This window comes from Ambystoma mexicanum, chromosome 5q (assembly GCF_040938575.1).
Source record: "Ambystoma mexicanum isolate Mex_15411 chromosome 5q, UKY_AmexF1_1, whole genome shotgun sequence".
NCBI classification, from domain to species: domain Eukaryota; kingdom Metazoa; phylum Chordata; class Amphibia; order Caudata; family Ambystomatidae; genus Ambystoma; species Ambystoma mexicanum.
The window spans coordinates 676825302-676851708 of record NC_090933.1 but is presented as its reverse complement, the minus strand read 5'-3'; the positions used below and the strand labels follow the sequence as shown (position 1 = coordinate 676851708).

Here is a 26407-nt window from a genome sequence, read left to right as displayed (position 1 = left end):
TGCTTAATCCGCCTTGTGTTAGGGTTTGTGATACAGTGTTCCCATTCTCTGGGTTTGCTCTGGCATGGTAGCTCCCCAGGGCGACTAAGGAGGCGTTCTGGAGCCCGACCAGAAAAACCACAAAGGGGGTGTCTGGTGCTCTAACGTGTTAGCCAGGCATGAGTGGAATTCACACCACGCCTGTCGCCATTGGGACTTTCACTGCACTCCTCCTTACTGTGCTTCCTGGGCCTGCTTCTCCCAGGCCCAGCGATGTGGGACTCGGAACACACAAACCTCGCCTCTTTGAGTCGGTGCAGAGCGTCAAATCAAGCATCCGCCATCTTAAGCCACCAGGCCACGCTCCATGTTAATATTTTTTTATATTGTGCCAAACCACCACCGTAGTAGTATCAGAGTACCTAGATTTGTCCAAGAGTTGGCGTATTGTGTACGTTCCAGGGATATCCTGACCTTAGTGTGCAGAAGCAAATGGAGCAGTGGAGCACGGTAAAGAAATGATAAGTGCCACAGATAAAAGGAGGGAGAGCATGTCTTGTGATAGCATGGGTGCATGTCAGTTTTGTTAGGTAAACCATAGAATTTATGATGTAGAAAGGATGGGTTTATTGTAATGTGGATGGAATTAATTGGAATGTGGTGTAAGACAGATTTGGAGAACAAGAACGTTAGTACACTATGTAATACTTGGATGCATGAGGGGCTTGGGATGTGCTTGGGCAATCCTAAAAAGATTTGGTGGCTCATTTTCTGAGGCCTATGTTAACTATATACTGCAAATCAAACCCTAGATTATATATTATTGGACTGCCCAGTTTCAGGGCTGAATGTGTTCTGTTAAACAATAGACTTTGTAGGAAGGTGAATGTTTGTGGATAATGTATGGAGAGAATTGGAGGCACAGTTCTACTGACAAATTTCAGCCCATCTTGGGAGACTGGCACCCTTAAATGTCATTGGGCCTCATTACGACCCTGGCGGAGTGGGTTTACGCCAGCGTTATTCGCGGCGGACCCGTCCGCCCTACTACGAGTTCCCGTAGCGCCATGGAGCGTTTTCCGCCTGGTTTTTCCGGCCGGAGAAATCCATGGCGCTACGGGACCTTGTTGTTAATTACGCCACCGTATTTTACGGTGGCGTAATTAACGCCTTCCCCACTTCCATTATACCCTATGGGGCAAAAATGGGAATGGGGAAGGGTAAAATGGGGAATGGGGATTTACCGCCCCCCCAAGGTCGGAATGGGGCGGTAAATCCGCCAACCCCCATGGCGCTATCGGCAGCTTTCCGCCGTGCTCCATGGTGCATTTTGCACCGCGATTTCCGCCAGGGTCGTAATGAGGGCCATTGAGATCAGATTGTACTGGATGTTTTTCCAATTCCGAACGTAGCTGAAGAATGATCATAATTGAACTGCTATGCAAACTCGTTTCCACTACAATGGGCCCAGTTCTTTATGAAAGCAAGTACGCCCCATATGATTGATGCTAAACTAACAAACTTCCATGAAGAAAAGTGTGCAATGGAGCTCAAAGTACCAATAAGTCATGATTCATATGAAAAGTATAAAAGGGGTTATGAAATACTTGGATATGTGGGAAAAGCCTTAAACCTAACACTCATAAGACAGATACTGACCACAGGTGGACCTTTGATCTGGCCGGTTCAACTTTGTCTTGCTAATTTGGGAAACGTTAATGTCCCAGTGCTTCGGCTACTGTGAATTTTGATATATGTAGACATTTTTTGGTGAAGGTGACTGCACTTTGTTGTCGGAGAAATTACCACCCTTTTTGGCGGTTTTTCATCCTGTAATGCAGTGGAAATTGTGTTTTCAATCTTGGTGGTAATTCTGCAGTGAAATTAGTGGCAGGCTAATTCCGCCAGTTGTTGGCGATAATTCCGCTGGCAGTAATTCTGACAGGGCAAATTCCACCGGCGGAATTAGCAGCAACTCCAGATTCGGCGTATGGTGAAAGTGGCAGTAATTCAGTTACTGCCACGTTTGCTGTATATCACCAAACTCTTAATGAGGCCATATCTTATTTCCACCCTTTTCTCTGTAAATGTTTAGTTTGAATGTATCCGGTTGGCTCTGATATTTTGTCTTGGCTTGCGACTGCATGAGTTAGCTTGTATAATGCATAACGTGAGTGGTGAGCGTGGGGAAGCATGCTTGCTCAGTCGCAAGCTTCTGAGTAGTAGTGATGTAATTCTGGAACAGAGTGAAAGTGATCAGAAGTATAACTGCGACAGGGAGGCACTAAAGCACACATCTGAGATAACACCAACTCAATATCTGAGGACATTCAGGTACTCCCAGAGGAAAGAAGATGCACGTCGGGATACTTGGATAAATAATGCTGAGAGAAACTTCTGGGTGGAGTGCCATGTTGCTAGCTGTTGCTGCAGATGTGTGGGTGTCACATAGGGCAAGTCAGAATGAACAAGGGGCTCCTCAGAAGGTGGAGAGTCAAAAAGAGCAGAACCCTAGCTCTAAACATGATCCGTACTGTGAGTTTGTGGCAACCCTCAAATATGTTGGGAATGTAGGGTGACTAACCACCAGAGGGAGCAACCCCATTGCAAGACCTTGCAGGCTGAATGAGAGCTCCCAACACACCATTTTAAAGGAATAGTGCGCTCAAAAAATGTTGTTAGAGCTGACGACGATTGCATGACTCTTGAGTTCTGCTCGCGGGTGCAATTACGGCTGCCAGGTCTGTCCTGGCGGCCGTACCAGTGCCCACAACCAGAGCAGAGTTTTACCGACAAGGCTACCACCAAACTTGTAATGAGGCCCCTTGTCTTGCCATATGGCACATCAGCAAAACAATTCAATGACCCCCCCTTGGTGCTCCGTGTGGGAGAAGACATATCTTTTTAGCAGTTTCAAATCCCAACGTTTTTGCTTCTCCGCGTTCATACATCATGAATGCGGAAATGTTGCTCCTTATTGCCGGAAACGCAAATGGACATATAGGGCCATATCTATCGTCCCACATAGCGCTAATCGAAAAAACACTGCTTATGGTAATCCTCCAGTGTTGATTCCACAAGCCATCTGCTGGCACCTGGAAACTATGGCATTAGCAGTACGGTACAAAGTATATGCGAACAAAACACAATAAAAATGCATTTCAGTAGCCGGTCTTCATTTTAATATAACAAGTTACTGTATAACTCATAACTGTTTGAAACCTAATCATAAGCACAACACAACCAATGTTTAACACACCAATCAAAACAAGGTGTACTACTTGAGACCACGAGTTGCAGACAATTTGAGCGCTGTGAAGTAGGTATAGCTCCCAATGGGATGGAGAACAACATGGAGAAAAGGAAGAACAAACATAGCAATCATTCAGCTTGAAACCCGGACAGATGTCATTATAACGAAGCTTGCAAGATTACTGTTCGAAAGGTGATCACAGTGCACACTGACAACGTTTACACAACCGTCAATTAGTTATTATGCATACAGCACCCTACTCGTTTTTAATCCCAATAAAAAATGTATGTAACCTTGAACTTACATAATTTCTGGAAATTCCATGGTTGGTTTCTGTCGATGAGCAACCGCTCTGTACGATGTATCACACACTTTCACACTAACTTGGCGGTACATGTCCTCTCTCAATATATTGAAACTCATCTTTTCTTTTCTATTCCCCACGATTTATGTCCTTTGAGCAATTGCTGCCTAGCGTTCAAGGCTAAATTACAATAAGGCACTTGTCCTATTCAAAGGCAGAGATGTTTAGCTTTCAATTTTGGCAAAGAATGCTGGGAAAAACAAAGGCATTGAGGCAGGACAGTGTTTCAGAACAGCAAAGACAGCTTGAAATATCCATGTAAAGATAAGTTATGCCACGTTAACGTGTCTACATTCACGAATTGTGTGTGTTGATGCAACACACAAGTGTTTATCAGCGCTCAAATGAAATTCCAAATAAAGCTAACCTCACCCTCCTCCAGAACTGTTTCATTCAACCAAGCGGATTACCTGTTGATGGAGTAGCCAGCTCTAGCATATAATTGTGTCTTTCGCAATGTAACTTGTGTGTGTTAGATAGACCTTAGCAATAGCTACATGGAGAGATGATCCTAGGTTACACATGCTGATATCAATAGACGGATGAGCCAAAAACCAATTGTAGCCTTCCGCCTCCTATATAATACTGTTATGAACACTGTCTTGCCAATGGAAAGTGCATGTTCAGACATTGTGTGTGATCTCATTACTGGCACTGTGGCCTTCCAAAAGGTACCTGGGTCAGCCCTCTCTGTAACCATCATGCAAGACAGGTGACTTAGCACATCCCTGATCAGTGTGCCAACATGTTTTTAAAATGGCAGTAGCTGGTGAAAGTGCATGATTGTGCCGCTGAATGAATAAACTGTTCTTCTTGGGATGTCTGTGTCAAGTCAGGAAGGGGCATGAGACATTGAAGAATGGGTTCCCACTATTTGAGTAGGGTGTGCCCTTGGCGTAAGATCAGTTTTCAGAAGGCTGAGCATACCTGGGTGGCACAGGATAACAAAGCCAACATAGAATGTCTCTGACCGTCTGCTATCCCGGAGCGGTGTGCCTCCAATCATCTCACCTTCATCCAGATGCTTACTGTGTTGAGAACACTGGTTCTGTCTAGGCCTTTCCAAAGGCACCAACATTCACTCTGTACTGAGAGAAATTTCGTGGGTTTTTTTCTGTAAGAAATTACACACTAGAATGAACTGGACAATATGTTTGTATGATCTAGTGAAACTCAAATTCTGGGCACTGTATAAACCAATGACTCTGACGTGGGATATCACATTTAATATAGGGGAGTTTGACCAAGGGGTGTAATATTCAATTACAGTTTCTTTTGAATTCAAATTTTATTTTTTGGCATTTATTATTTGACGTTGATAACACCCCCAGGTGTGAATGTCAACGCATTTCACAAAGAGCTACAAATCATTTGAATGTAGTACTACGCTTTACGACAAGTTCAGATTTTGGAGGACAAGGCTCGTTTGCAATGTTTTGTGGCATTGTATGGGTCCTGGAAACAAAATTAGCTTCCAGTCCATGAGTATGCATGGCCAACACAGTCAATATCAGATCTTTGACAAATTCAAAATCCATTTACTCATATATTGGCTTGGCTAACCATTGTTTGCTTTGTTTTGTAAAGTTCTTGTAGTAACGTGGCATCCCCAATTTTCCTGAAGTTCTTGCTTAATCCATACCTACGTTATTGTTATGGGCTAGTACGGCTAATCTCGTTCTCGCCTCCATACAGTCTATGCCAAAGTGCAACCTTTTGGGCCTGTACTTTAGGCACATATTATGTAACACCTCCAAATCTCCAGTGTGACAGAAATCAGTGAGTCCCTTCAGGTCTTGCGAAAGCATTTTATCATACACAATTTCTTTCAAGGTCTTTGTGTGGAGGTGAACATGGCACCAACCACTTCTTCCGTTCATCCCCCCTCGACAACGGTCCATGTGCACATTCGTGGAAATGTTGGTTTTCTGTCCAAGAGTGCACGTTGGTACAATGGTGCATCAATGAACGCCATTTCTCAAGTAGAATTTCCACAGATCCAGTTTTGGAGCTCCACCAAAGATGGTTGCTGATGGATTGACACCATTTTATAAGGATTTCCGAACCCTTCTTTTTCCCAGCAACTGTAATTCTTTTATTGATTGATTTAGTAACGTGCCAAACATCAAATGATGCCGAATGTGTGGAAACTGCTCTCGCATGTCCCTGTCGGTGGCTGTCACGTTTATTTCCTTTCCCCTGGATTGCAGAAGTTGAATTGATTTGATGAAGCCATGTTTCTCCATGGCAACAGACGATGAACATTCAGACACCTGCATCACGACAGAACTCATCGTTTTTTTTACTTTCAATGTCCTGAAAGTGCTAAGTGCAGTACTTTGCGAAAATCCTGGACTGTCACACTGTCCGTCGCCAGCTAGCCAGAAACGTTTGTAGGAGAATGTACTGTGCATTGACATCTGTTCAACATTCCAAGTATGACTAATAGTAGGGAATAAGAATTCCCTTTGGTATTTGTAGCATTGAGTTTTAGCAAGGAACTCAAGACCCACAAACTGACAAACACTGGAAATCTTGCTGAAAGTCGATCCGCTGAACAGTAAAGCTGCTGAACAAATTAGATTCACAGCTGGCACTTTGCTGAGCATTGGTTGGGCAGACCATGTAAATGTAATATGGAGGTGGACACAGGTTGCTTGGGTTTTCAAGTTGGTGCCTTGTAATACGCGAGACACATTTAACAATGTCTCCCCGCATATCTTGGCCCCGATTGTATGTTCAAATTTGAGCATGTGTACAAATAAGGCAGCTGTTGAACACAATGTACGTTTGCTCCTTTAGTAGCCAATCGTACTGCAGTACTGATTTTTGTGAGTCGACGGTGGTGGACAAATCATCAGGACTTTGCAAACTGAAGTCGAGATCTTGTGCAAGATCATCGGTCAATTTCGTTGAAGCTTCAACCTCTGTCAGTTCATGATGTGATAATTCAACATGAACTGGAGAAACAGTTAACTTTGAATGTTTTTTTGGCAGAACATTTTTAGCGGGTGTAGATTGTGTGAAGGGGTCGTAAACCAGTTGCAATGCATCATCACTTTCTTCATTTTCTTGTGTTCCACCTGGCACAAAGTAGCAATGGTTCAGGCTGACTTTGTAAGAGTCGCATGTGACATTCCATTCATTTTCCGGCCACTGGACAAATGCATCACTAGTCTGCTTGCTGACGGCCACGCTGCGCACAGGGACGTCATTTAGGGGTCACCAGAGGTCGCAACTGCGACCTCTGAGGTCTCCCTTGCGACCTCTGTGGTCTCCCTTGTGACCTCTAATAAAAAAACTAAAAAAAGATATATTTTTTGAATTTTTTTTTTATGCAAGCTCCTGGGCTGTAGCCAGCAGCATGTGGCTCTTTACTTCGGGGGTGGGAGGGGCTGGCTTTCTTGTTCAGGCCCCTTAAAAAACAGAAGAAAAATAAGAACACGGGGCACCACAAGTGTAACACATTGAGCAGTGACCCTAAATAAGAAAGAAAAGGAATACCAAATAATGCGTCTTTTTCGAATTCTATACAATAATTGCTAGAATCATTAAAGGTTTATTTCAGGCACACTTCATGGGGTGAGTCACTCATATAGTCTGTTCTTAAACACCTGAACTCAGCCTCTCATCCTTCTGAGGTCGATAAATGAGTACCAACACAGGTTGGGTGATATTCGGTGCATATTTTTTCTATATAAAGCGCTTAACCGTAAGTGCTATATAATAACACATCATTATCGTTTGGTCATGGATGTCTGCTTGCATTCACAGTAATTTGGTAATATGGGCCTATACACACTGATCTTAACGATACATATGGCGATCCATTCTTGTATCAAATGTACATCACATTATGGTGATATTGTAACCATATTTTTTGGAGTGTACAATGCTATGTGATGCAACTTCCTGTTTTGTCAACGGGTGAAAGGTTGTGTTCCATTGCTACCCGTGATATTACTTCGGGGTGGGGTCAAATGACATCACTTCCTATGATGTCATCAGGGGCCAAGGGTCATGGCGATGTCACTTCCGCTACCCCTGGCATTTTGGTAAAATTACGTCCCTGGCTGCGCATGAGATATTAGTTGCTCCAATGTGAAATCATATTTGGCAAGCAACATCTTTGGTTTCAAGCGATGTCTGGGACTTTATACTCCTCTTACTGCTGGGCTTCTAAAAAAATAAATAGAAGAAGAAGCTGAATGTATTGCACACATACAGAACATAGGATGTTTAAACTAAAAACCAAGAAAGACTAAAACATCTGCTCAAAATCTTGTGGAAAACAAACTGGTACGTTCTTTACCCTTAGTTTCTGTATTTGCTTCGAAACAGTGGTCTTCTCTTTGCAAATGGCGACATCAAGCTGAAAAAAAATATTTCTATATGGTTTTAATACAGCAAATTTAATTTCAAAGCAAACAAACATAAGTACATATCTACAAATCGAAAACAACTAGACGGACTGGATAAGATAGCAACATAATGAAAATGTATTCAGAATGCAATGTGTTGCCCAATTTCACTTCCTAAATGTATACCTCGGTTCCATGTGCCTCTTCTAAGTCCACATCTGGAGTACATTCCTTGAATAGAGTAATATACAAAAAATACAATGTCAGTCAGAGTGCACAATAAAAGTTTGCATTAGACACAGCACCTCCAAGCGAAATATTGTACATAGACTTTAAACCATATATTGTTAGGGTTGCTGTCACAACACAAATAGAACGTTAGTATGGACAAAACCTCGGATCGAGTGTATGTGGCTTGATCATAACATTCCGATCAAATTTCACCTGGTATCCATCCGAGTTCAAACATGGACTTGATTTGAGGTCACCCTGTAAAACATAGTGATTACAATGTTGCCCTGCAAAGTATTTTGATTTGTAATGTGTCCTTGGTAAATGTTCTGCATTGGGGGTGTGGGGGGAGTGCAACGTTACTACCAAAATCAGAAAATGTATGTCTCAAAGTATATCCAATTTTGGATGTACTGTGATTCGTGAAAGTGAAATGTCAATAGAAATACCTCAAGCTGTGGACCTGTTCTAAAGGAGGACGAGATGGTAGTCGAAGTTCCCCCATCCACCTGTAATACAGCACTTATTTTAATACGGATTAAAAAGCTAAATGAAACAGAAACAATGCAATTCAGAAGAAGGTACATATTGAACTGAAATGCAGACAATGGTACACACGTACACAAACCCATACCTGCCACTTTGTACAAATAGCCAGTACTGCACAGAATACATTTTCATATGTTTACATTGATAGCATACCACATGCAAGTAGTTCAATCGCAAACAAAGAGTAGTGTAAAATAATTACTTGGTATGTGTATGAGGTTGATGATGTCTCCGGAAAAGAAATTGATGCAGAATCTTGCTCCTTCATTTTCAGCCCAATGTCTGAAAATAGTACAATGAAAAAGGAAAAGGAGTACTTGAAAAGTGAAATTATGCGAGGCGATAAAATTTCACTTTGTGCAGGTCGGTAGCGCTCACCATTCGGATAGAAGGCGTGTCGGTGGTTTTGTCGCTTGCAAGGGTCTGTTCTTCCATGAATGTGCTCTAAGTGAAGAAGGATATGTCAACCAACACATTTCCCAAACATAGTTTCTAAGTGGCACTGTGGATGTTTTCATCAAGGATCACATTTAAGGGTTAGAGGCCCCAGAAAGCGGGGAACGATGAAGTATACTAAGATGAAATATTTGACACTTGTGTTGATTCCGGTGACTATGGAAAATTGAGTAATAGAACAGTGATGTAGATAAACAGATGTAAAATAATACTTATTAATGCAGACCATCGTCCTACATACCAACAAACATAACAAACACAATGCTCACTACTCACCTCACCAGTTGCATGCAGAAATTGAGTTGGGATGGCATTTGGAAGCAATTTAGGAAGAACTCGCAGTTGACGTCTTTTTGTATACCTTCACTGGTCGTGCATATCCTGAGTGAAGTGCAGGCTGCAGACGCGGAATCATATAGCACAGCATATAGGGCAATAGGACCAGGCTTGTAACACAAACGGAAACCTGGTTGTCATCAATGTTTGCCAGCTTGAGCGGTCACACCCACCCCGCCCCCTTGGGAGCACGTGGTCATAGGTGCAAAATGCCATTGATACTGGAAGGGTGGGTGGATGGGCATGAGGCAGGCTCGAAACGCCCAGAACAATGCTGAAGGGACACAAACATTTGTTGATTGCAGGGGCTGGGCTTTGAAAAGGGGAGTCTGGAGACACATGGTCTGGGGAGGCCATGTGGACAATAGGGAACATGCAGAAGATGCCTCTGAAGTGTACATGGTGTTTGCCAACTTGAGCGGTTACACCCACATAGCCCCCTTGGGAGGGCATGGTCATAGGTGTGAAATGCCATTGATACAGGAAGGGGGGTGGATGGGCATGAGGCGAGCGCGAAAAGGACGGAACAATGCTGATGGGACACAAAACGTTTGTTGATTGCAGGGGCTGGACTTTGAAGAGAGGAGTCTGGAGACACAGGGTCTGGGGAAGCTATGTGGACAATGGTGAACGTGCGCAAGATGCCTTTGAAGTGTACATGGTGTTTGCCAACTTGAGCGGTCACACCCACCCAGCCACCTTGGGAGCGCACAGTCATAGGTGCGAAATGCCATTGATACTGGAGGGGTGGGGGTGGATGGGGACAAGGTGAGCGCAAAAGTGCACCAACCAGGGCTGGACTGGGCTACTGGGTACTGTGAACATTTCCCAGTGTGCCTCTGCACTCTGCCTATTTTGTATTTAATTTTCACATTATATCATAGGAAAAGGGTGGAGCTAGATCAAACTGCGTAATATGTGACCACTTTGCAAATTATTTCTAGTGCCTATATTCGTTCAGTCACCTGGGCAACAACCATTCTAGCATGACACTCATAGACGATTACCCGTCTTCTTGACTCACTGAAAAACTTAAAAAATATCCTTATTTACTCAGTTGTATTTTATTTAATTGGGTGATGTTGATTGCACCAACGAACTATAAATGGTATACTTGAGGTTGAAGTACAGTATGAGGAAATCCCCCACACTGTCCGCTGTCACAGGGGAATTTGTGGCGAATGGCTCAAACGACACAGGCGGGTATTACTTGTCGATTGCGGTATCCAAGCCTCCCATAGAGCCACCATGTAAACGAACGATAGGCCACCAGCCTGAGAAAGAGAAACGTACATATTTAAATTGAATGAATCTGATAAGTGTAGCAGCCAACTTCAAAAAGTGCATCCGAAATTCAATGGCATAGTTGCCCATAGAAAAATGAAGGCAGGAACCCTTACAGCACAAGTCCCCACTATATGCTAAAAGAAGGAATTATAACACCACCACAGAGGTTTGATCTACCATCTGCCTTGCTTGGATCCTAGTGATATAGGTGGACGTGTGTTGCTTTTGGGAGAATATACAGATGCACGGCATTAGGGCTGTGGTGGGTGTTCTGGAATGGTCATTGGAAGGGGGTCAGATGAGTATCAGCATGAAAGCAACTGGGGGGTCGGGGCTGGTGGGACCCTGGACTGGAAGGGTTGGGGTTGAGAGGGCACAGCAGTTTAGTCGAGATGAATGTACACTTGGGATATGTTTTATTACGGTCTCACGCTCTCCGCAGAGCACATTCTTTCGGTAATGATACTACAGAATTGTAACAACGGCATGGCAGGACTTTCGTAAGAACAATGCTCGCACAAAGCTGACAGGGGGAGGCGATGGTGTGCGTGGACTTGCTGTGCAAGGCACTGTGGAAGGTAGATCTGCATTTCTACAGAGAGATGGATCACAATTCAGAGAAAGAAGGAGAAAAACATGAAATTCAAATGGCCTCGGTAGTAAAAATTACATCAGATCTAGAGTATACTTACTCGTTACTTGGACTGCACAGCCGAACTGTTCAGCGAAGTTCGTGCATAAGCACCATCATAATCCTCAACACGGACTTTGTGTGAGGCAGGCTGCCCTGAAGTCATGCAGCTCGGTAACGCAAAGCAGTGGTGTGTCTTCTTCGGCTATGTAGGCCGAGCATCCAGAGTTTTCTCAGCAGCAGCAGTTCCCCGCCTCGGTTGGCATGACCTTGCAACGATTGCATGTACACCACGTTGAAACGTCTCCCATGCGATTCGGCTGCTGCTCATGCACGGGTGATTGATCTTGCAAACTATTGTCTGATTCCCCATCCTTTTGGCAGCCTTCTCTTTCCATTAGTTCCTCCTCTGAATACTCGGGCTCTTACTGGTAGGGCTGTATTTTTGACATTGTACAACAAAGATTTTACCAAAACGCAAGTAACAAGTGAAATCGGTTCTGCTACTGTAAGTAAAGGTTCGCAGGGGCTTTGTACTAGTAAAATAGCTCAACCGAGCAGAAATGAGCCACAGGTGATCTAAACTAAATACAGTGAAACTGTTGACTAAGAAACTAGAGTGTTGCCTGATCAGATTTGTACTTCTTGAGGAAAGCAGCATCCTGCCATTTCCATGGAGACATGTCAATAACTTACGGACAGAGTACTTTGAAACGAGACGTGCATTGGCGCTGTGGAAAGGGCCAACCGCGTCTAATAATGTCAGCTTCGTGGGCGGGAGTTTTGATTTTTTGCCGCAAGCACACTTGAACTTAGGGCGATCGATCCACGGATAATATTAGCACAAGATGGCTGCTCCCAACACATTGTTTTCGCATGTTTAAAAGTGAGGGAAACTAAGGTAAGATGCATAGGAAAAATGTTTATAATCGATCACAGTATGCTAATAACGACTTGCCCGAACGATCGGGACAATAACATTTTTGAGCGCACTATTCCTTTAAGATGTGCCTTATTAATGGGTAGAGGTCTTATTTGAGCAACACTGAAGGGAGGATTACTGTTATAGACCAGACTTTGCTCATCACAGAAGACCTAGTTAATGTTTCCCTGTTGGTCATTGGACAGTTTAGTGGCCATACAAAGTGTATACCCATTGTCACTGTAACTATCCATCTAGATAGCAACATTTCAACTATCCCAGTTTGTGTGCAAGATCATGTCTTAGAAAATTGAAAAGGAGCCCCTCTACTGAAAACGAATATGGGTTAAAAACCCTGTTCTGTGGAATTTCTCCTACTCCGGAGGGTCTGCAACCACATTTTAGCTCACTGCACCCTTTACAGAGGATAAATATCCATTTGTATTTCCGTCTTTGTCCCAACCACAAGGGCAGTCCAGCACCGAAATGCTAGGCAATTCTCCTCTGAACAAGAGTACCATCAGCAACCCCAGACACGTGTTTCAACCTTGTTGGGCCTCCTCAGTGAGGTGAAGCTGGGCCTCTCTTAAGGCGCAGTGAGCAAGGGGTCCATGTCTGGATTACCTTTGGTTACTTAGGGTGAAACCCCAAGTTTTACAAAATTGAAAATGAGTGTGGAAGCCCTTCTACTGAGCTACAGCGTGGTTGTAGACCCTCCTGAGTTGAAGAAATTCCATAGAACAGGGTATTTGACCCATGTTTTTTTCTCAGTAGAGGGTCTCCTTTTTAATTACTTAGAGAGGTTTTGCTTGGGTATAATTTGGTAATTTTGGGACTACTGCCTCAGAACCCAAACTGGTAACTGCTGTGATCACCCAATTAGACGTATAAGTGCCACTTTTCTATGAAGTGGCTTCTAAAACGATAAGCAAGGTGTGCCTCCAAACCGGCTTCCTGAGACAGACCCTGCAACCTGTTAAAATCATGTGAGAAAGGACCCTGGGGGGGCGTCTGCAGGACAGGTGCTGTCTGGACTTAAGGACCTGCCAAGCTGCAAGAGTTGCTTGTCGCAGGAGGACCCGACAGGACTGATGGCACAGTCCATGCTTAGGATAACCTGAATGTTGGTTACACAATGATAAAAAGTAAACAGAAGGCTGCTCAGATTTAACTCAAATAGGGCGAAGAGGTTGTAATAGTGGAGTGTACAAATCCTATGGCTTTGAAGAATAAGTGATTTGCCCACTCTGTGTTATTAGACAGATAAGGAGCTGTCCAGTCAAATGGTCGAAAACATTTGATCGAATGACCATTTGATCGACAATCAAATGGTCGAAAAAAAAGGGTCGAATTTATTTAGTTATTTATATATATTTTTTAGTTTGGGTTGGTAAAAAAAAAATGTAATAAAGAAAACAGGGGGTTGGGGGGAACACCCCATACAAAAATAAATAAATAAAAATAATTTTAAAAAAATCGACCCTTTTTTCGACCATTTGACTGTCGATCAAAAGGCATTCGATCCTTTTGTTTTCGACCAGATGACCTACAACCAGATAAGGGAAGTCAAGTACTTGATTGACATGTTCCCTTAAGGATTCCCAAAGGCTGAAGGTGTTTGCCAACTTGAGCGGTCACACCCACCCAGCCACCTTGGGAGCGCACAGTCATAGGTGTGAAATGCCATTGATACTGGAGGGGTGGGGGTGGATGGGGACAAGGTGAGCGCAAAAGTGCACCAACCAGGGCTGGACTGGGCTACTGGGTACTGTGAACATTTCCCAGTGTGCCTCTGCAATACATTAACCAATTCCCAAAAGCTGTTGGGCCTAAAGGTGACTGGTCCAGTCCTCTAGTGCTCCTATGTCCGCTCTTCGTTCCTCCATACTTATGGGATTTCCCATGGAGCAGGAATGAGACTGGAGCCCATGCACACCAATGCACGCCTCTGCTTTAAGAATTTGCACGTGTAGGCAGCATGAACACGCTTGGCATGGACACAAACTCGACCCTGCCCCACACGTTCTGTACCCTTGGTCCCTTTCTGTAGGTCAGACGGGTCGGACGCTCAACAATTCCTTTTCTCTATTTTGCATTTGCTGCTTCCCCGTGGTATTTATTTTTCCCTTCTCACGTCGGCTCAATCCCCGTGTATGCCGGGTTGACCAGGTTTTCTTAAGTGTGCAGGGTGTCGCAGATCATTCTCAGCAGCAGATCTCCAAGTTGTATGTCAAGAATATTTGGGGCCTCTTTGCCGCTGGAACACAGTTGCGCTCTGTGACACACTATCTCAGAAGTCACTGAAGCACCAGGTGGCACGCTGATATCTTCAAGGCGAGTCCTCTGAATCACACCAGAAGCTTTGTGAGTTCCAAGAAGGTGAGAAAGCCTCTTTTCTCCTCGGCATCCCAACCAGGGGATGCCTTCCTGGGAGTTGACTTGTTGACTTCCATTCCGAGAATCAATCGGCTAGCCACCTCACTACTGGGGTCCTCCCCAAAGCCTCTGAAGGCAGTTACATATACCCACCCACAAAGGGACCCTTCGAGTCTGTCACCGGATCTCGGTCTGAAGGAACTTCTGTCTCTGTCAGGGCTTGTATCGGTTGCACTGTACCTGAGGGCCTTTTGCTTCGTACCGTGACTTGTTGTGAGGCTTATACTGTATTGGTTTCTGGGTCTTATCCGCAAGGGCCCACAGGGATCTCTGGCTGCGAGAGTTTCTGCACACCAGTTATCTCATTGTTGTGCTACAACCTCTACAGTCTGTGACCAATGTTCTTTATTCTTAATGTATTCATTGCCCATATGTTGAGATGTGTTTCGACCGTGCTTGGGTCTTTTTCAAAACTTGGCTGTTTTTGTCTTGTGTATCCTCTTTGTGAATAAAGAGGATTTGCTCTCGAACATAAGTGTGTGGGATATTACTTCCCTTGTATTTTAAGTGTAAGATTGCATCCCCATATTACCGTGGGATGAATTGCCCAGTTGGCGCATATACATCTGAGAATTTGTTTTTTGTTATTCAACAACTATACAAGCACAGTCAACTTTAGATGGACTAGCACCTTATGCTGGTACCACATCAGAACCTGTAAAAATACACAGGTTGCCGTGGTACTGCTTAAAACTTGTTTTGATTAGAGGCTTCATACCCTCCAGATAGTGTGGCGGGTCAGAAGAAGGACATGGAATCTGATGTACCATTTTAGTGTAGTTTTATTTTTAAAAAGGTGCAAAGGCCTAACTATCCCTAATCTATGGGTGTTGCCTACTTAAAAAACTAAGATGCTTGTCAGTTGTCGGTGCAAGTCTTCAATCAGATTCCGCCTACTGTCCAAAACTAGTCTACTCTGACCCTACCACTATTATAAGAACTAAGGTACAGGGGAATTACTAATTTCTCCTGTTAGAGGGGTTTCCCCAGGTTTAGTTCAAAAATGGAATTCGAAAATATCTGTTAGCCAACACTCTCATTAGGCTATAAAGTTTAGATACTGGGTTCTTCCAGGACAATATGTTCCTTTACTTGTCTTCACTTCTTTCTCTTTTGTTCTTCTTCCTTTGATATTGCCTCTTTTCTGTCAGAGACTATTTCAACACCTTTCTCTTTACTTTCAGAAAATTTCTTCGTCTTTTATTATGCATCTCTCATTCTGATTACCACAGGTTCTAAATTCCCAATATTCTTTCTCACTTTCTTTTATTACCTTGCCCCTACGGGGACAAATGTGAATGTTCCAGCAATAGTTATCACTCTTGGTAGTTTCCATGCTCCCCTTTGACTGGGACAAGTATAAGCGGACCAGTAATGATTATTACTCTCTGTATTTCCAATACTTCCTTTGGATTGCAAAGAGTTATGAGCGTTCCAGTAATGATCATCTCTCTTCTGGCCCCCTCTCGGGTCTCCCCTTGTCCCTGTTACCTGAGTTTTATAGGGGTAACGTCCCGGGGTCCTATGTGGACAGGGACCTGCTTTTCTTCATCTCAGAACGACTTCTGGCCTTTTCAGCAACGTACGAGACTGTTGCTTCGTCACTCTTTCATTGGCTTCTTCTCCGTCTACTCTTATACCCTGGTGTCTGCGTTGTTTATGGACCCATCAGTCCATTGCTTCTCTCCTGCGATCATGCCACCACTCTTCCTCCATTCGGGATCAGGACGTCTCTAGGTGTGTCCTCTCTCCGCTTTAGTGTTCTCTTTGTCTTCCTCTTGCCAACGTTGTGCGTTGGCGACTTGCCTCCTTAACTTCTCCCAGTCGTTACGCTCTCTCTTTGCTTCCACTTTCCGAGCGTTCTCCCTTTCCAAAAGTCTTGCTTTGGGCTTTTCTCTGATCTCTCCTCATTCCATCGGATGTCACACTTCCTGGGCTTCCTCAGCTGCCATTTGATTGTATACTCACGGTCTCTCTCTCTCTCTCCTTCCAGGGCCCCGCCTTCCCAGTTTATTACATTGTCATTGGGTTTCGCTGGTATCTCATAAAGTCCTTCTTTCCATTTGGACTCTCACTCAATATGGCTCGCATAATCGTCTTAGTCCCAGTTTCTTTTAAGTTTTCTCTCATGGACATTAATGGTACACTTTGTTGACAATAACAAACTTTAACTTGTTCTTCATAGATTCTTGTTGAAGAGGGTGTAGTGATCTTAGGTTTAGGGAGTTATTCATAGGAACAGGAGTCCTTGTCTCCAAAGGGGCAGTCTCTTCCGTTGAGGTCCCGCTTGCCTCTATACCTAAGGAGGGCGTTGCGTAGCAGGCTCACCTCCCTAGCCTCACAAGCAAAGGCTCCCCCTGGGGGAGGAAGTGACAGAATTCTGCGATTCATCACAACAGGGAAGGAATATTACACTGCAGCGTTTACAATAATGTGCTAATGTGATATTCATGCTTATATTGCTTCCAGTACTGCTTATTAATCTATACTTAGAAGTATGTGAAGCTTTGAAATACCCAATAATGGAGAAGAATCAGGTACGTACGTGAGTGTAATTCTCTAGTATTGGTGTGTTTCTATAGATACACATACTGCCTCCGTCCTACCCACAGAGGCTATGGTTGTAGTTATGTTGTAGTTTTAATGTGTTTAAAGAATATGAAAGACAAACTGTGGGTTCGGAACATAGGCAGTCATCATTGATTGGTTAGTGGTGGTCTAGATGCACATGTACCCTTAAGTACAGTTCATCAACAAATAGGAAGAAGATTAACTGATATTATTAAGTTCCATGGTTTCCTGCCCTGGGAGGTGGGAATGTTTAACACTATGTAAATATATTTTAAGAAAATACACCAGTACTGTTGAACTAGACCTACAGAGGGAAGTAACTTATTCTTGTAGAGTATAAACAACGAGGTCTGAAAGATGATTATTTTCTAAATGTTTCCTTATTCTTGGCATCACAAGCCCATAAAGTAATACATTAACCAATTCCGAACAATATATTTGCCTGTGTTCAATTTATAGCAGATATCAATTCCAGATCGCTATGTAAGATTTGTAGTCGTGTCCATTAAACGTGTTCGGTCACACAGTTAAATACAGGAAACATTTGAATACTGTAGAACTTAATCAAGAAGTTCCAGAATAATTTACAGTGAAGGCTTGATTTAGTTAAAGACACAGCAGTAAGCAGTATTCTACTTTTTCTTAATTCAGAAGCTCAAACTGCATTTGTTTAATGATATAAAATAACTAACAAACCATCAAAGAAACTACATTTTCAGAGTTTTCTCCTTGAAAACTCTAGTTTACAAACAAAGCAAGTCCTCTGGCCCAGTCCGTTCATTCAGTGCCCCCTCTATCCTTAACCTTCCTTCACATCTTCTGCCTTGTCCTCTTTCTTCGATGTACACGTTGAAGCAACGGGACACACTCAATCTACCAGAACAATCACTAGGATAATCACAAACCTATCCAAACTGCCACTGGGTGGGGCGTTGCATGCTGGGAACTACTTGCCTTCCCACTACTCTGTGCTGACGTAGCTTCTGTCCCTGCAACAACCAAAGACACTGTCTGAATAAATAGGGAGTCAAACGTAAAAAGTCAGCAGCTTTGCAACTGCTTCAGCTTTGACTTATTGCTCAACGTTCATCGATAATCTTTTAAGACACCAATAACCACTTGACTGGATATGATATACATGTTATCATATAACAGACCTTTATGTAAAGAAGGGTGGGATAATGCTGCTGATGTTTTTGATCCGACCAATCCTCCATCGTCGTGACTTATTCTAACTGCATGCCTACTTTTAAAGCTTCTGCATGACATGGCTTCTCTGATAGAATACGCCCCAAAACAAGGCACATCGATACCAGCTTGTGCTAGAGTCCAGGACACCCAATGTGAGAGTGTCTTTATATGCAGAAGACAAGCACTCCCGAGAGTAGACCTTGCCTCCCAGCTCAAACACTCTTACGTCAAATACCATTTCGCATGGCAAAAGACAAAGCAGAATGATCCCTTTTGCAGGGAAATGCCATTGTGAAAAGATCCTGATTGTTGGGCCAAAACTGTAACTGAATGATTAACGTCCCATACCACTCTGTAGTGAGCCGGAGGTGGGGTAGCAATGCAAACGCCCTGATGCATGCAGCAAATTAGAGGATGATTCTGCAGGCAAAGTGAATCCATCCTCGCCTGGCTTGCTGAGATTGCTGATCGATAAGGGTTCACCTTTCTTTAAGCCTTCCTGTCCTCTGTGAGAGAGCTGAAACGGGATGTAAGTCTCGTTCCACACATCAGCAAGCACGACTGACCAAGCGGCTTCACAGCACTTAGAGTTCGATGGGGCCCAGCTATCAATGTTGAGGGTGACAGTTTTGACCTAAAGGGCAGGGTCTCTCCAGTGTGTACTGACATCCTCTAGGCTGCCAGTGTCAGTGATCTGTCTACTATCATGGGGTGTGTGTGCCTTCTTTGATTCATCAGAAAATGAGGACTGAGGTCGGTAGGCAAATTAGAAAATTCAAAGGAAGTTCCAGATGAACTGAAAATAACACTAGGGTTGTTCAGAACAGGAATCTATCACTAGCCCCACCTGTTCCTGATGTGTCTTTGCTAGGGTTCTGTCTGTAAGGTGGCCATATTTGGAAGTCAGTGGGTTGGGGTATGGGAGACTGGATGCTGGGGACTGCCACCCACTCCAAGATGCTGGCCTCAGGAGTGGTAAACGGGGGACTCCCATGGATAGCCACCTCATGCCTAGACTTGCGTGTTATGGCCCTCGTAGATCCCCTAGATTTCTACCATGATCCATATGATATGAGGTGCAAGCAGAGCGGGAAAACTAGTAGGACCTGGGGAGTTCTGCTTGCAAGTCCATCTTCGAGGGCTCCATGAACGATTACCAGTTGTTGAAGCCAGCAAAAGTGAATTCCCGAACCTGGTATGTGCTAGTCTGCATGAGCCAGTCCCTCCTAGACAGAGGGGAACCTATGGTCCTTCAGAAAAGTTAATAGATCACCCCAAGATAACAATTGAGCAGCAGAGTACCCCTTAAAGGCCATTGTGAAATCAGGTTACCAGAGAGAAGACACTTTCAGCTCTAAGATGGCAGACAACATTTGTAGGTGCAAGGCTTACATGGGGGAAATGTAGTGTGCTCTGATTATTAGTGCACAGCTGCTGTGGATCTTCTACCCAAATATACACACACACTCACACTCTCTATAGCTGGAGAGCCAACCGAGAGGGAGGTGTGAGGTTAGGGAATAGTTTGAGCAGATAGAGAAAGGCAAGCAGACAGAGAGGAGGGACACGTTGGAGTGAAGTGAGGGAGGAAAAGTGGAGGAAGATCTCAAACATCTAAGAAAAAGGAAGAGATAAGGTGATGAAAGATTAAGGGGAAGGAGAGTATGTGATAAAACATCTAAGGAGCTAGGAGGAGTCTTTAGCACGTACATGGAGAGGGGCAGAGGAGGTGAAAAAGCTAGGGCTTGAGGAAGAAGAGGACACAGAAGTAAAAGACCTACCAAGAGAGGATGGAAGAAAGGTAGAGGAACAGAAGATAATGATAGATGATGAAGGAAAGGAGGTTAACAAGGACCATCTGGAGCAATGGGAGGAACAGCCATATAGATAAGAGATGCAGAGTTTGGATAGGAAATAAAGGGAAAGGAACTTGTGAAGAGAGGGAAAGATTGAGAGGAAAAGGCAGGTAGACAACTGATGGAAGGAGGCAGAGAGTAGCAGGAGTAGGGAATGGGATCAAACTGAAGGTGGAAGCAATGAGCAGTAAAGAGTTGTTAAGGCCTGGGAGAAGGAGGGTTCCCTAAGTTAATGAAGGAGCGTAGATCCAGGCCCCATCATAAGCCTACGGCAAGGAGCTGCTGAGGTGATTGCTACTTCAGCCCTGTTTAAGGCCAAAGAGAAAGGGGAAAGGCTTACCTACCCATGGGTCTATCTGTGGTTGGAGCATCTAGTTTCTGGCCCTATTGGGCAATGCAAGGTTACTGAGTGGTAGAACCTGGAAGCATAGGCCAGACGGACCACTGCAAGACCCTGACGAGGTAGGCACCTGTCAAGAAAGGCATAGAGCCAAGAAAGAAGGTTCTGGGCACTAAAACATCCCAGAGGCTCTGATTGATTGTTTGACGCCACAAGAGATGGTCTGACACCAATAATCACTTGACTCTATGTGGTATACATGTTATCATATATATGACAGTCATTTATGTAAAGAAGGGTGGGATAATGCTGCCTATCCTTTTTTTTACATAGATGACTGATATATATGATTTACATTTTAATATTTTGAACTGCGTACAAGGGAGACTATGTAGACTAGAGAAAGTTCAAAGGTAGCGGGGACACTGATAGATGGACTTGGTCACAGGGCATTGTTTATTTGTAAACTACAGTTCTCTCAGAAAAACATGGAATATGTTTCTTTAAGCAACACTTTGAGCTTCTGAATATAGAGAGATCAGCAAAATGCTTGGCTCCAGTTTTGACATTGAGTAATATTTAATCCAGAACATTCTAAGAAAATTAAATGATGTGAAGCCCATTTTAATCTGATTCTTTTCTTCGTTGCAGGACAGATAACTCTATCAAAAACCATTGGAATTCCACAATGCGTCGGAAAGTGGAGCAGGAAGGCTACTTACAAGATGCACCCAAGTCTGACCGATCAGTAGCTACCAAACTTCCACACAAGGGTTGTGCTACTGTTGAGCATTTGCCATCCCATAAGCAATTTTACATTCCAGTTCAGACGCATGTAATTTATTTTCCATTTCTCTGCATGTCTGTGCTGTGTGGCAGTGTTCTATGTCATTATCTGGTTCCTTTTTTAAGGATTCAGCATTTTCTGTGGAGCTCTTGAGGCATTTTATGTGCAACTATCTATGTCTTTATCGATCTTGTCATTCATCAGGAATGTGTTCCTACCACTGTGATATCGCAGCTAAGATTTTCCTGTTATTGCTCACTAGGTGATTGCCGCCTATTAATAACAAATCAATGGGACTAATGTTCACAAAGTCTCTAAATGTTTAAACATTGTTTTTAGTTCTTTAGTGTACAGTACAATTTTTGCTATCCAGCACCCCCTTAACTAGAGCCATCTGTTAGATGGCACCTCTCATTGCCGGTAATAGTGCAGTTATGATTAAGGAAATGTCGGATAACTGTGTTTTAATACCAGATAATTGAGGTTTCAGTTGATATTGTACCGCTAAGTATAGCAGAAGGCCAGGAAGATTTCCTATCTCTCCTTTTTTGCTGCTCGGTTTACCTGTTCACTGCCACCTGGGTAGCCAACATTTGATTATCCAGCATATTTGATTATCTAGTGCCATAGCGTTCCCATTGGTGCCAGCAAATCAAGCATTTACATTACGTTCTTTTTAATAGCTTTAGTTGGTGAACAATTGTAATTTTGTAAAAGAAAAGGAAGACTAGGTTCCTTCAGCGCTCAACCCTATTTAGAAGGTATAGTGTATTCAAACACTACAGACAAATAAATACTTGGGATTTTAATTTTCTTTGTAGAATTCCTTGTTTCCCTTGAGCCAACACTTGTTTCAAGCTAAAGCTCTTCTTCAGGGCTCTATAGGTATATACAAAACAATGCCATTGATATTAATCCATTCTTTTGAATTCTATATGTGACCTAGTGTTGTTAGTAAACAAACATGACAAAAGAGTGTGCAATAATTAAAAAATAAATAACCAGAAATGTAAATGCGTAACAACAAAATCATATACATAGATCACCAATGTAAGATCAATAATGCCCATTGCCACGATAAAATAAATGAGAAAAAGAAGACAAACAACAAAAATGAAAGAACAAGCAGATACAAAGGTATTATATGTTCATATATGCAGTATTGTTTACAGTCACATTTCAATACATGTTGCTGAAATAACGGTGCAAATTAATATCAATCATGTCATGAACCGGTAACCCTACCTGGATAGCCACTGTGGTTGTGCCGCGGCTGAATGAACCATTAGCAAGGCTTCACCACTTGCCAGATTGTTGTGAAAGTGCGATGCCTCGTTGTTCGCTCATGTGAACAAATGATTATTGTAGTAGGAAGAACGGTTGGGCCCTAGTGTGGAACACTCCCAGCACTTTGCTCTGTAGTATATTGAATGAATTAGAGAAGTGCACAGATCCCAGAAAATACCTGATTTTAGTAACACAATGCGCTCATATAGTATATTGAAATATTAAATATTATACCATATATATTAAAACACTCCAAACTTGAAAGGAGTTTGTTGTGATATGCAGTTCAAGCATGCTTCTGTACTGAAAATTCACTCACATCCAAGCACTAAATAGCTTGTTGCCTATATTTTGTGATCCCTATTCAGATTACTGCAATGAATCAAATGACCTGTTATAAGACTATGGGCCTCCTTACAACTCTGGCGGTAACCGTGCCGGTAAAACCAGCAGGCTGCCGCCAGAGTTGTGATTTTTTTCGGCGCCTGGTTTACTGGTAACAGCGGGGGATCCTAACCCCGCCAGTCCAGGGGGGTCAGGCGCCAGAAAAATTGTATTCCCCATTCCCATTTGAGTCCCATAGAGCTCAAATGGGAATGGGGAGGATGGAAGCACCAGCACCGTTAATAACGGTGCTTCCAAAAAAGTCTGCGGGCAGGTGCTGGTCCGGTAACAACGGTGCTGGTAGGCTTACTGGCACCATTGTTAATACAACACATTATTAATATACCAGAGAGTTTAAACTATTGGTGCCTTGCCATGTTGCTATTAAGTACCACTGTGCAACTGAGATACCTGATGGCTGGTCCGGTAAACGTGTGCTACTTTCATCTACTGGAGCGCATGAAAACGCAAAAACATTTGTTTCTCCTGCGAGTCATAAATACAGAATATATGGTGAGATAAGAACAGCTATGGTTGCGCTAAACTGGGTTAGTATCCAAAGAGAGAGTCACTTGTTTTTTGTAATAAATGGTTTATAGATTTATTTTAGTATATTTCCAATGTAATTCATCTTAATACAAAGTTTGGGTTCAAAATTGTCCTTGATTTCCTGGTCCTCTGCACGTGTTTCACCAGCAAATAGGATGCTGGTTCATCAGGAGGATATAGATAGATGGTTTAAAGTTTAATAATACTAGTACAGTTTCAAGTTGTCAGCAATTTCCAGAGGCTTTCTACAATTGCATGATTATTTCCTTTTTTTGTCGGATGGATGCACAATTGTATTGTATTTGTTGGATGGAGTGCCGCATATATGGTCTCAAAATCAATTTTACTGGTATTTCTCCTGATTCTAGATGTAAACGCTCTTAAGTGCGGTTTATCATACCTGACAATTGCGCTTTCTGGATCCTCCCATAAGAGGCTCCTACAGTCAGTGGTTGTTGGCGTGTTGGCATAACCTCATAACTACAGGGCCTATCATTACACGCTGTCATTCCCCAAATGAGTGAAAAGTGTGTACATGTGCTATTATACCAGTAACGTTGAGCCTTACCTAAAACACTGAGAAGCCGTTCCCTGTCGAGGGTTATAATCCAATGAGTAACACAAGCAAATGGCTCAATGTGTGTAATGTGACAACGGAACCTCAGCATTGTGACGTGCCGAAAGGGACTTTGGCAACAAACGATGGACTAAAATTGAAATTCCATATACAAGTAGCTAAATAGATCACAAATGTAGTGTCTCGTGATACATAATTATTTGCTAATATTCGTTGAATAAACCCACATATTCTTTCGAATCGCGCTAATTTCGGATTAAGAATAAATACACCAATGTGCATGATTTATAAGTGTCACAAATGAATTTTTTCCTTTTTGTTCTTGGTGTGGCTGGAAAATTTGCACGTGTTTACCGATTTCAACTAGTTTGGCGACTTCTGCAATCTACGGGGAACCTCAAGGTGTCTCACACGCTGGTCCCCGGGCATCTATCATCCAGGTTGCCAGGACACGGCCATCGCTTTTGGATCCAGTTCCTGGAGCCAGACCAGTGTGGGAGGATCACCTGGATGAGGGGTATTTTTGGAGTGGGAGTGGAGACCCGATGGTGAGGTGCGGTATCTCCTTCCCTGTAACACCTTTTCCCCATCTTACCAGGTCGGATACTTAGGAAATCAAACTCCACCCGCCACCCCTCCTTTCCCGACACAAACACTTTCTCACGGACAGCTCACTGTGAGAGAAAACGGACTAACACCCGAGCCGTATACCTGACATGTCCCAATAAAACGGCCAGGCAGAGCCAGGCAATTACTGATCATTACACACCTGACTTCCATCACCCTTCCCCACACAGATAAAAGGCACAGCACGAAAGAAAACTCTGAGCAAAGCACACGAGGAAGCAGCAGTTCCAAGATGGCAGTTTCAAATGAGGAGAAAGATGGCAAGACCAGAGAGGGTTGCAAAGAGGGAAGTACCCTTGACCTTTTCAGAGGAAAACTGTTACTTTCACAAGCCTTCAAGAATAAGAAACATAAGAACTGGAATTAAAGCTGAAGAAACCTGCATTGTTTGTCGGATGTACCCGAGACTCTCCTGCGTTGATGGCCAAGGTGGTGAGGAGCGTTTGCCGATGTGGTACTGTCCTTGGCTCCTACAACAAAGCAGCACCAGTAAAGTCAGCACAGCCGGTGAGTCAGGAGACTAATAGCAGGCCGTTCTGTGTTGGAACCAAGGTCGCAAGCAACAAGATTGTATGAAGAAATCTGAAGAGAACAGTGTGTGAAGCATATGTGACGAGCGACGCAAATATAATTGAACATTAAAGTAGTGACTGAACTTTTGAAGCCAAGATAGATACCGTATATAGAGTGGTCCGGCGCCACTTCAGCGCTCATTCAAAGGTCTCAGTTAGGTATCCAACTATGTAAAAATGAATTGTGAAATCGAAGTGGTTCTGCAACAGGTCAAGCTAAACACTGCGTACATTCGAAAGTCTTCGATAGTTAATGCGAACTGAAATTGATCTGAGCCCGGCTGAAGGAAACTAATTGTGTAAGAGGAAGGATCTGAGCCCAGCTGAGCGCAGCTGAGGGAGATCTGGGGTGTACCGTGAATCACCCGAGAAAGAATATTTTCTGAACATTGGATAAGGGGGTCTGAGCCCGGAAGAGGGGGATCCAGGGTGAAGCGTGAACCACTTGAATTAAGTACTTGTAAGAGGAAAGGACTTTGTGTTTGTTTATTTGCATCAGGCCAGCTGAATCAAAAGACTTTGATAAATAGAGACTTGGGCACAGAAGGCCCTGATGCTAGTTATGGAACTGTATCCTTGTGCCGAAGAAGCCAAAGAGTGTGCTATGCTCGAGTGAACCGCCTTGTCCCGTGCTGAAAACGTGCAGAAGGGAGGCCAATGGCCTGAACATCGTAACATATCGTTATTATTTTATGGTTGTAGCTTGCTCCCATCTGTAGATTTAGGATCAGATAGGCGTTTATAACACCCTTGTTGAAGTTCAATAAACACTCTTGAACTGTGGTCACTTGTGTCTGTCTTAGTGTTGATACCATGCCTCCCTTACAAATCATAAATGAATACTCATGTATTAGAGTATTC

General features: G+C 43.4%; 1 protein-coding gene across 1 annotated transcript in view; it reads left to right on the top strand.

Moving 5' to 3' along the window:
* Nucleotides 1–26407, top strand: part of MYBL1 (MYB proto-oncogene like 1) — an 898417-nt gene that overhangs the window by 350350 nt on the left and 521660 nt on the right. Inside the window, exon 6 of the mRNA XM_069621133.1 lies at nt 21415–21598. Within this exon, the coding sequence (XP_069477234.1) occupies nt 21415–21598 (184 nt within the window). The remainder of the gene's footprint in view (nt 1–21414; nt 21599–26407) is intronic.